Below are 10,152 nucleotides of genomic sequence, written 5' to 3' on the forward strand. Positions count from 1 at the left end.
AGTAAGCATGCTTATATGAGGGTACTTCAAAAAGTTCATGGAAAGATTCATATTACCTTTCAATTATATTTTCCACGAACTTTTTGAAGTATCATTGTATCTCTGCGTGTATGTGTGTGTGAGGGTTGACCTGGATAGCAGATAAATCAGGAGCTAAGGAAGGTGTCAGATGTTGTGGAAGTGGATGTGTGTCATGTGAGGAAGTTTAAGAGGGTTAGTGGAAGGGCTGGGCTGTGAAGTGATATGATCTTACTTGTACTGTAGAAAGATGACCTGTGGGTGAGAGTGGGTGCTGGATTGAGCAGGAAGAAGGTGTCAGCAGAAAGACCAGGTAGGAGACTGTTGAAGAACTCCCAGAAGTGAAACAAGGAGACTTGCACTATGGAGGCATTAGTGGGGATAGGGAGAACGGCATGGGTCTGAAATAGCCCTGCCTCACTGCACACTCAGACATATTCCAGCAGCTTCCCTCTTTTCCTGGGTCCTGAAGTCCTCAGACCTGCAGAACAGCCTCTGAACTCAGGGTGGTGGTTCTGTTTGCCTGTATCATCCAGTTGTCACCTTTTAGGAACTCGAATGACTGTTGAAGGAAGTTCGTTTGAGTTCAACAGTAGCCAGCCCCTTCTCAGAGTCCCCAAAGTTCTCACTCCTGTCCTGCCACTCTCAGAGCCTCTGGCTCCTCCAAGGGCCTTGTGTTGTTTCCATCTTACCCATGAGTTGGTCTCCCTTTCCTTGTTTTGGTCTTCCCTGAAGGCTGATGGAATCCACCTGAGTGAGAGTTGCCTTTTCTGTTGTAACCCATTTCATACACCTTGTGGAAGTGCAACTCTCCAGCCCTCTAAATGTGGCCCATGGTACTGACATCTGTGACCCACTGAGAGCCCAAGTTTCTTCTCCATGGACTGGAGCCTCCTGCTTCTCTAGCTTTCTTCAAGCTCGACATCCTGTCACACCCTGTGACTCAGTTTCCCATCTTCAGCTTACAGCAGCATCGAATGGGAGTCATCAGGGTCTCTGCCACTCTCTTCCCTCCATCCTCAGGGGCTCACTGTGATGCCTTTGCTGAGTGAACTGGGTAGTGAGGATGCTGGGTCTGAGCCGCCACCAGAGCAGCAGCAGCAGCTGGGGAGAGGACGTGCTCCTCCAGCCAGAGGCTGAGCCACCGAACCCAATTCTCTGTTTTGACTCCCAGTGGAGTGGTGCTGTCAGCAGGCAGTCTGTGGGCCATGTGTGTGGCTGACCCATCACAGTCATAGGTGGAGTCATGCCATGGAGCTGGGGGCAGGGAGCAGGCTCAAGGTCCCAAATCCTTGTGGTGTTTTCGAACTGGAACTGCTTTGGCAGTTCCGGGACAGCCAGCTCTGACCCATTGCCAAGGACACACATTGGGTGTCCTGAGGTTATGAGACAAACTGATCAAGGTACACAAGTGTCATCAGTGTAGGCTCTGGGGAAAGCAGAGCAGGAGAGGAGAGAGCTGTGGTTGGGGTTAAAAGGCAGCAATGATGATTCGAACCTGGTGGGTGAACCAAGGAGAAGGTAGTGAAGAGCACCAGGAAAGGTAAGGGGGACGTTGGGAGGAGACAAGAAGGTAAAGGAGAAAGCCCAGGAAAATCAGATGTAGGAAGTTGTCACTTCCTTGAAAGCCAAGAAGTTCCATTTTGCAAAGAGGCTAAGACCCCAGGTCTTTGTGGCTCCTGGCTGGGAAAGCTGGCTGGCATTTAGGAGACAGGCTCTTTGTTCTTTGGCCCAGGCTACCTGGAACATGGCCTTTGGAAAGCAGAATATGTTTCATCACTCACTTTGTGTTCCCAAACAGAAGAGAAGAGAGGGAGAGTGGCCGCATTGCTTCAGCATCTGCAGGAGGCTCCTTTGCATGCCACAAGGCTGCTCAGCAGCCACAGCACTGCGCACGTGGAGATGGCTTTGCTCAGCAACATCCTAGCCGCCTATTCCTTTGTCGCAGGTAGGTGCCTGGTCTTGGCTGGGCCAGGGCTGGGGCCAGCATGGGGTCCAGGACTTTCTTCTGGGTGGCCATCTCTGGCCTTTATACTCAGGAGAGAAAAGCCATGTGATCAAAGTGAGGGCCCTGCTGTGCTGAGTTTTGAGATGAAAGGTCTTCTGGTCGGGAGTTAAGCTTGGCATTCTCTAATTTGGCAAATGAAGGGTTCTAAGAGCTTTATCTTGCTGAAAATGTTTGGTTTCCTTTCAGCTCAAGTGAGTGAGTGAAGTAGCCCGGGGCTACTGTTGGCTTCTGTCATTATGCATTAACTCTGATGAGGGAGGGGCTGCTTGGAGTTCCTCAGCCTGGTTATTTCTATGCAGTTCTCGACCTATGCAGCCTGCTTGTGTGTGAGTGTGTGAGAGCGTGTATGTGTGTGTGCACATGTGTGCATGCGTGCACGTGTTTGGGGACTGTCTGAGGTGTTTGATAACCTTGTGGGAGAGATGGAAACAGAGGTATGTGAGTGTGGGAGAGTCAGATATTTGCCCCTTCCTTGGTTCAAAGCTGTACTCTTTATGAAGGTGGCTGACTTTCTCCTCAAGATCATTTCTTGAGAACAGTTGCAGGTCATACAAAAGGAGCCAATGAAAAATACATGAAAATGCTCAGTGGTTTGAATAACCAAACTGCTCTTCTGCTGCTTGAGTGAGTTTTTGATTTTTTGATAGTTTGCTTTTATTTTGTTCTGTTTTGCCAGATGTCTCTGGATATTGTATAAAAAGGAAGGGAGTGAAGTTCTGATTAGATTTCCTTTCTACAAGAACTGGTTTTACTTCCCAATTTTCTAGCCAGGGTTTATATATGGTGACTTAAGAAAGGTTACCCTTTCTCCCTCTGTACCCAAGTTATCCAGGGCTGCTATAAATTGCAATTTGAAGCCACTAGAAATTTATGGTCTCCAATCTCAGCTCAGCCTTTCACATGGTGCCTTAATTTTTCTATTAGCTTCTGGATCTTGGCCCATTCTTCACAACAGCCATTTCAAATCTTGACCATTTCAATAATTTTAAATATCTGTGTACCAAAATGGGCCTTAAAAAGTAAATAAGTGACAAAAGCTAAGAAAAAAATGTAGTGTTAATGAAATAACAGAAGAAGAGCTCTTATAAATTAATAAAAAGGTGAGAAAGAATAAGAAATTTAGCAGTACGCAAAAGAAGAAATGCAGGTTACCAATAAGACATAAACAGCTCAAATTCTAGCAAACAAATGCAAGATAAAAACAGCAATGAGATTAACATTTTTATTTTATAAAATTCTCAAAGATTTGAACGATCGAGTATATAACTTGAAGAAAGGGTGAGGAGATGAGTGCTTGCACATAGTGCTTATGGGATTGTGAAGTGCTACAACCTCTTTAGAGAATGATCTGGCAATATCTATTAAAAGCCTTAAAAGACTATTTTAGCCAGCAATCCCACTTCCAGGAAATTCTCCTAATGAAATAATTAGGGATATAGGCAGAAATTTTACTGTGAGGATAATTTATCTCAGAACTGTTTATAATAGTAAAACTTAAAAAAAAAAACTGGTGACTAGTAGTTGAAATAGAAAGATGTTTATGGTGCGCTATTAGGTCAATAAAATCTGTTACTGCACATCATATACAGTATAATCCCATTTATGTTTATATTCATATGTATATATAACCAGATTTTACTATACATTATATCTGGGTGCCAGGATTGTACAGGTATGTTCTGTGTATTTTTTATTTTCTTTTGTTTAGATGTATTTTTAAGTATTCTAATAATTTATTGATATTACTTTGTAATAAGTAATTTTTATTGGAATTTAAAATTTGAATTATAACATCCACATACTAGACAATGATAACTCCCCTGTCTTTTCTGACTTTTTGAGCTGCATATCCAAGTATCCTGAAAATTATCACTTGGATATGTAATAAGCATATCAAATTCAACCTGGCCTACAATCAAATATTGTCCTTCTCTTTGTTCCTTCTTTTGTGTACCCCTCTAGGGTATCACTTAATCCAGAAATATGATTATTTGATGCATCTTCTTTATTTCCCATATCCAGTTCATTAGGGGATGATCCATCTTTCCTCTCAAGGTCCCACAAATGTGTCCCCTCCATGTTATTCCCACCATTGTTGATTTGGTTTAAGCCTCATTATGTTTTTGCCTGTGTTGCCATAATGGCATTTTCCATGGTCTTCCTGCCTCCAATCTTGCTTTGCAGTTTGTGTTTTGTAGCAAAATGATCTTTCCAAAATGCAGGTGTGACTTTGCATTTCTTTTTATTTTTTAGAATCTCTCAGTGGATCCTCATTATTTTATGGTTTAATAGTTAGGATTGGGGCCGGCCCGGTGGCGCACTGGAGAGTGCGCCAATTGGGAGCGCGGCGGCGCTTCCGCTGAGGGTTCGGATCCCATGTGGAGACCGGTTCCCGCTCACTGGCTGAGCGCGGTGCGGGCGCAACACCAAGGGTTGCGATCCCGTTGACGGTCCCCGGTACGGGCACGACACCGAGGGTTGCAATCCCGTTACCGGTCAGTAAAAAAGACAAAAAGGAAAAAAAAATAGTTAGGATTGTTTTCAGCTGCAGATAATATAAAACCTCCACTTGGTGGCCTAAACACATAGGAGTTTTACCCTCACAACAAGAAGTCTAGAGATAGGTGGTTGCTAGCATTTGTCCATTGGCTCAAAAGTGTAAGGGTCAGCATTTTTATTTCTGTGTCTGGCTTATTTCCCTTAGCATAATGTCCTCCAGGTTCAATCACGTTGTCACAAATGGCAGAATCTCCATTTTTGTTAAGGCTAAATAATATTCTATTGTGTACATACATGACAATTTCTTTATCCATTTATCTGTTGATGGACTCAGGTTGTTTCCATAACTTGGCTGTTGTGAATACTGCTGCAATGAACATGAGAACATAGATATATCTACAAGGTGCTGGTTTTATTTCCTTTGGGTTTACATTTAGCAGAGACATGGGAAAAAAAAGAAAAAAACAACTGCATGATCTCACTTATATATGGAATCTAATAAAAAGTTGAATACATAGAGAGTAGAATGGTGGTTACCAGGGTGGGAAGGGGGAGGAAATGGGGAGAAGGTCAAAGTGTACACACTTGCAGTTACATAGGATGGATAGGTCTAGATAGCTCATGTACAGCATGAAGACTATAGTTAATAATATTTTATGGTATACTGAAAATTTGCTAAGAGAGGAGATTGTAGGTTATTTTATCATAAAAATAGAAAAGGTAGCTATGGAAAGTGATGGATATGTTTATTCTCTTGACTGTAGTAATCATTTCACCATGTAGATGTATGTCAAAACATCATATTGAGCCAGCCTGTGATGCACTTGGGAGAGTGTGGCGCTGATAACACCAAGGCCACGGGTTCGGATCCTATGTAGGGATGGCCAGTTGGCTCACTGGCTGAGCGTGGTGCTGACAACACCAAGCCAAGGGTTGAGATCCCCTTACCGGTCATCTTAAAAAAAAAAATCATATTGTACACCTTGAATATATACAATAAAAGATGTAGAGGCCAACATGTTTGTGATTCTCATGGCCTTTCTTTTATGCTTGTCATTTCATGGCTACAAAGTGGCTGCTAGTCATTCAAGTTAAAAAAAAAAAAAAGGCAGAAAAGGGAAGGACTCTAGTAGATCTTCTGTCATATTTCTTTGGCCAGACTATGTCACATGGCTATCTCTAGCTGCAAGGGAGGCTGGAAAAATGAGAATTTTAGCTTTTTCAATCTCTAGACCAGTGGTTCACACCAGGGGTGATTTTACCCTATAGTGGGACTTCTGGCAATGTCTAGAGATATTTTTGGTTGTCACAACTTGGAGGGGAGGGCAGGCTGCCACTGGCATCTAGTGAGTGGAGAAACATTGTAGACAATGCACAGGACAACAAAGAATTATCCAGTCCAAGATGTCAATAGTGCTGAGGTTGAGAAAACCTGTTGTAGAGTAGGAAGCAAGCAAGCAAGAAGGGACTTGGGATGGTTTGGGGAATCCCACTCTGAAGTTCCTTAAGTGCCTTACCAGGGCTTTTGGTGTCTGATCTTTACTTCTCCATTTTTTTATTTAGTCACAGCCCTCCCTGATCAAGACCTCTGCTAGTTATTCTAAACCACTTGCTGGGTTTTTTCTCAACTCTTTGCTTTTGCACAGTCATTTCCTTTTCCATGGATCCTTCCCTCTGGCTCAATGTCATCTCCTCCCCTTACTCCCCGCACTGGCTTAGGCACTCATTTATGTTCTCCCCAGACATGTTTTGCTTCCCTCTATCTCAGCACTTAGATTGGAGGAGTGAACATTTCTTGTTTTAACTATTTGCAAGCAACTCATTGGGACCAGAATATGATACTTTATAATGAGGTTAATAATCTCATTAGTAATAATAACCTCGTTAATAACTCCTGACTGGGTTGTTAGAAAAAGTAAATGGCATGATTACTCATTTTAATTTAATCATTTGAATATTTAATATATTCCCCTGACTCACTTTTTCATTTCCTTTAGGTTTTTCCTTTAAAGTCACTCTGGTCACTCTATCAATGTCCTCCCCACAAACACACATTCAACACTTCATATCCCCCTTTCTATTTTTCCTGTTTTCTCTGCCTTGTCACCTTATCATCATCTAACATACTATGTACTTTATTTATTTGTTTAGTATTTGTCTGTCCTACTGGAACTTAAGTTCCTGGGAGCAGTGAGATTTTTGTTTCTTTTGTTGACTTCTAAATCTTCAACATGTAGAATACTGCCGGTACCTATTAGATGCTCAGTAAATCAGTGAATGAACATGACTCTCATGACCAAACAATATAAAAAGACATATAGCAAGAAGTCTCATCCCAGAGCTCCCTCTTCTATCCAGTTCCTAAGCGTGAGCTATCACCAAGCTTCCATGCGTCCCTCCAGAGTTCTTTATGCAGATGTAAGAAAATACGAGCATAGCCTCCTCCTCCTGCATTTGTGCACAGGTAGAATAACATGTATACTGTTTTGTACTCTGCTTATTTTTACTGAATAACATATCATGGAAATATTTCAGATCAGTGTATATCAGTATATAGGGAGCCTCTTCATTCTTTCAGGCCACTACATACTGTCCCACTATATGGATGGAATATTCATAATTTAACCAGTCCTTTATTGTTGGCCAGTGGAAATGGTTCAAATCTTTTCAAATAGAGCAATAAACAGAGCAGCAATAAATAACCATGATATACATGTTCAATTGCATTTGTAGAATAGATTCCTAAAAGTGGAATGGCTGAATCAAAGTGTATATAAATTATTAATTAAGATAAATATTGCCAAATTGCTATTTAAAATTGTTGGACTTTTCTTAATGCCCTTTAAATTTACTCTTTATAAGATGTATGAAAAAGCCCCTACAACGGTGTTTTCCAACTTTTGGATTTTTGACAATTTGATGGATAAAAAATGATATCTAAATGTCATTTAATTTCTGTTTCTCTGGGTCAGGGGTCAGAAAATTTTTTGCAGAAGACCAGAAAATAAATATTTTCAGCTTTGTGGGCCAGTCTCTGTTTTTACAACTCAACTCTGCATTGTAGCTTGAAAGCAGACATAGACAACACATAAATGAATGAGCATAGCAGTATTCCAGTAAAATTTTATTAACAAAAACAGGTGGCTAGCTGATGTGTCTTGTGAGCCGTAGTATGTCAATCCCTGTTTTAGGTGAGCATCTTTTCACATGTTGAAGAACCATTTACATTTCATTTTTCGTGAACTGTTTATATCTTTTTTCCATTTTCTTTATTGGTTGTTGGATTTTTCTTAATGCTCTTTCTAGGTACTCTTTCTTTATATATTAGCTTTTTGTCTCTATTGCATATTACAAATATTTTTCCTAATTTGTCATTTCTTTCTTGACTCTGCTTATAGTGGTTCATTTCAGTGCAAAAAGTTTGGATGATAATTTATTTATTCATTTAAGCAATATTCTTTGAATGTGTATCTGCAAGTATAGCTGTACTGACTGTATAGTATCTACCCAGAATTTGAATTATTTTTCTTGAGAGCTTGGTAGGAGGGAGGTAGTCTCTCAACAGTGAGGGAGCCTTACCCTCCATAAGTCAGTTGGTGATGGTCACAAATCTGGGCATTTGAGAAAGTATTGTAGTTTGTTTTTTCTTATTCCCTTTTATAGTGTGAATCCTGTGAGGGCTTAGGACCTCTGTGTCCTTAGCCTCTAGGCAATGCCCAGGGTATTGTAGACTTGCACAAAATTTTTGTGGAATAAATATAGTAACCATTTATTGATCTATACAACTTGTAAAATTTTTAACAGTTAGAATATCCTTTGCTAGAGAGGGTTTAGTGAAAGTAGTACTTTCATACACAGCTGATAGATAAATTAATGTACCACTTTTGAAAAACCTCTTGGCAGTGTGTATCAAGAGCTATAAAAATGTGTATCCTGATTCCTTTTCTGAGAATTTTTTTCAGAGATTCCTTTTCTGAGAAATCCATTAAGGCTGTAAACAGCCAACAAGCAAAAAAGGAAGTAATGTTGAACACAAAAATATTACTTCCATCATTATTTTTAATAAAATTTGTTTTTGTAACAACCTAAATATCCAAAGGCAGGAAGTCATGTTTATAAACTGTGGCACTTTCACTGGCTACAGTACTATGTAGCCTTTATTAGGTGTGATTGAGGGAAGACTCTGCAGCAGTACTGAGCAATGTTGCACGTCATATGAAATGTACATGCATATCCAGAGAAAAAGATTATAAGTTGAATATATACCATGACTATTACCAAGTAAATATAAATAAATAGATATTTATATGACAGAGAAAGAAGAAAATTCACTTCACTATATTACATACCATGGAGTTATATGCAGGCTGTGAGATTATGTCCTTAGCCTCCAGGCAACGGTCAGGGCATTGCAGACTTGCGCAAAATTTTCATGGAATAAATAAAGTAACCATTTATTGATCTATACAACTTGTAAAATTTTTAACAGTTAGAATATCCTTTGCTAGAGAGGGATTAGTTATATATTATATTTTATAATTTTTTTCTATTCTCTACTCTTAAAGTTGTGCCGTCATATATATACTCATACATGCAAACATACACATACATATACATACATACATGTACATATATATCCACATATAATAAATTTATTAACTGAACTTTTAGAAATTGTATTCATGATTTAATTCAATGAGTATTTGTGAGATGCACACCATGCACCACAAACTATGCTGGATGCTCAGGGAATTCAAAGTGAATGATACGGATTCTGCCCTCGAGTTCCTCACTGTTATGTGGGAAAGATCATGGTTATGTAACTAATTATAATACAGCTACATAAAATGCTGCTTAGATTGGAAGGGCTAATTAATCACACTCTTTTCCCCTCAAAACTCAAGGACCCAGAAAAGTATCAGAATACAATGTCAGCTTCAGCAGTGGGAAAGCCAGATTAGGGAATGTGTCAGGGCTTTCTGCCCAGCTCCCTTGAGTCCCAGGGCAGCTGTGTAACTTCAGGTTTTTCCCACTGCAGGGGAAGAAGAGTGAGTGGGTGGATTGGGATGAGGAGTAGGGAAACGAAGCTTCCTTGTGGGGTGTTTATTGCCTGCGGGGTAGTGGTGACATCAAAGGAACACACACCAGAGCCCACCTGATGGGGACAGAGGTTCTCCAATACTCCTTTCTGAGGAGGAACAAGTTAGGGATGGAAGGAGAAGGAAGGGAGTTTCTTCCAGCATTTTAGAAAGGGCACTAGCATTAGTAGGAGTCTTCCCCTTCTGGAGCAGGGCAGAATCCCATAAAGGGACATCCTTACAACACCTTACGAATTCAAAGAGGAGATTATGCTGATCACTCCCTGATTTCACACAAGCCCTGCTATTCTCTTTAAAATTCATTTTAAAAGCCTATTTCTTTCCATTCAAAGGATCAACAGAAGCTTCGGGCCAGCAAGAATGCCCAGGCCAGGAAATGGTTAGACTGGCATGGCGACCTGCTGACCTGGTCTGGGTGGTTGTTGCTGTCTCTCCTGCAGAGAGTGCCGAGAGCTTGGTCTGACCTAGAGGTGCAAATGAAATTAGCCACAGGACCTCCACATAGGGCCTCTTCCTGCCCATGAAAAC

General features: G+C 40.7%; 1 protein-coding gene across 1 annotated transcript in view; it reads left to right on the top strand.

Moving 5' to 3' along the window:
- The first annotated feature begins 1,502 nt into the window (after positions 1 to 1,502).
- Positions 1,503 to 10,152, top strand: part of LOC103605376 (protein eva-1 homolog A-like) — a 20,685-nt gene continuing 12,035 nt past the window's right edge. The window contains exons 1-2 of the mRNA XM_008589944.1: positions 1,503 to 1,539; positions 1,820 to 1,966. Of these exons, the coding sequence (XP_008588166.1) occupies positions 1,503 to 1,539; positions 1,820 to 1,966 (184 nt within the window). The remainder of the gene's footprint in view (positions 1,540 to 1,819; positions 1,967 to 10,152) is intronic.

The sequence above is a fragment of the Galeopterus variegatus genome, unplaced genomic scaffold (assembly GCF_000696425.1).
Source record: "Galeopterus variegatus unplaced genomic scaffold, G_variegatus-3.0.2 Scaffold5773, whole genome shotgun sequence".
NCBI classification, from domain to species: domain Eukaryota; kingdom Metazoa; phylum Chordata; class Mammalia; order Dermoptera; family Cynocephalidae; genus Galeopterus; species Galeopterus variegatus.